General features: G+C 43.9%; 1 protein-coding gene across 4 annotated transcripts in view; it reads left to right on the forward strand.

Annotated features, from left to right (window-relative positions):
- LOC116702806 (TANK-binding kinase 1-binding protein 1) overlaps positions 1-1,678 on the forward strand; it is a 49,166-nt gene that overhangs the window by 32,360 nt on the left and 15,128 nt on the right. For all 4 annotated transcript variants that reach the window (XM_032537275.1, XM_032537277.1, XM_032537278.1 and 1 more), the window contains exon 4: positions 1,043-1,147. In XM_032537275.1, coding sequence (XP_032393166.1) covers positions 1,043-1,147 — 105 coding nt within the window. The remainder of the gene's footprint in view (positions 1-1,042; positions 1,148-1,678) is intronic.

The following is a 1,678-nucleotide window of genomic DNA, read 5'->3' on the forward strand; positions in this document are numbered from 1 at the left end:
ATATGGAGGTTTACTGCTCGATACAGCGGGCCCAGGTTCGGCGCCGACCTGCGGCCTTTTTCTGCATGTCATTCCCCCTCTCTCTTCCCTTTCATGTTCTTCAGTTGTCCTGTCAAAATAAAAAACCTAAAATGCTCCCAAAAATAAGATCAACTACAAGATCAACTGCTGTTTTGCCAATATTACAAGCTAACTACTAAAATTTACAGTGCATTTACAAATACTAATACGTCTGTGCTTTTAGAGAAATCCTGCCAAAAACGCCAGAATGTGGCAAGGTGCGGTGGCTCCACAGGAGTAACCACCATCAGATTCTAACTATCCGACAACACCACCTGGGGACTTTCACCCCAAGATATGCTTTACTTGTACCTTAAATAATTCCCAGTTTTTCAAGGGCTACACAGATTTGTTAACTGAAGTCAACGTTTATTAAAAAGGAAATGGTTAAAGTGTGGAAGTGCCTGAAAAGAGGGTGGTAAAGAGGAAATGTAAAGGGGAAGTGGGCAGAGGCCAACTGTGGATAGGGAATCAAACTTAGGGTGTGTTCCTGGGTTGAATTTCAGTAGTGTATCAACTTACCCACCACAGTAGTCTACAGTCACTGCAAATCGTATCACCGCAAAGGGTGTCCCAGTGCTATTATCACTACAAACTGTGCAGGGACCGGTGCCTAGCCTCCACCACGAGCTGGCTACTAGCTCCACTGAAAAGGAAACAAGTAAAGATATAAAATCAACAGTTGTTCATATATAAAATACAAGCAGACCAAACAGGGAAACTTTGACAACAACATACTAAATTAATCAAAATACAAAAAAACTAAACCAAGGTAAAACACCACTGGACAAGTCAGAAAACATTTACACATTAAGAAAATTTGTAATTCTTAAAGCATAACCCAGGGTTTCAATCTACACACCGAAATGGTCACATGTAGAAACAGACAGGCGAAGAACACCAGAGGCAGCCATGATGGCACAAGTGCATTAAATAGGCACAGCTAATGAGCTAATGATTCTTCCCCCTCTCTCTGTCTCAGCTCCAGAAGAGTAAGGAAAGAGAGGAGCGGTTGGAGGAAGTCATCCAGGCTTATGAGAAGATTCACTTGGAGAAAAGCAATGTCCAGAGAGACCTAGACAAGATGGTAAACAAACACACTCACACGCACTAGAGTGGTTGTCTGCCAATCAGAAGGTTGATGGTTCAATCCCTGGCCCTGGTCCCATGTCGAAGTGTCCTTGGGCAAGACACTGAATCCCGAGTTTCCCCCGATGCTGCCCCATCGGAGTGTAAATGTGTGTGAATGTTTATCTGATGAGCAGGTGGCACCTTGTCCTGCAGCCTCGGCCACTGTGTGTGAATGGTGAAATGTTGTGAATTCCATGGTAAAATATTCAATTCGTTTCAATTTTATTTATATAGCGCTAAATCAAAACAACAGTTATCTCATTGCGCTTTTCATAAAAGAGCAGGTCTAGACCGTACTCTGTGATGTTATTCACAGAAACCCAACAGTTCCCACCAAGAGCAAGCACTAGGCAACAGAGGCAAGGAAAAACTTCCTTTAAGAGGCAGAAACCTCGAGCAGAACCATGGCTCAGGGTGGGTGGTGAGGAAGAGAGAGGTGCTCAGTGCATCATGGGTCCCCCAGCAGTCTAGGCCTATAGCAGCGTAA

This window comes from Etheostoma spectabile, chromosome 15 (assembly GCF_008692095.1).
Source record: "Etheostoma spectabile isolate EspeVRDwgs_2016 chromosome 15, UIUC_Espe_1.0, whole genome shotgun sequence".
Classification (NCBI taxonomy): Eukaryota; Metazoa; Chordata; class Actinopteri; order Perciformes; family Percidae; genus Etheostoma; species Etheostoma spectabile.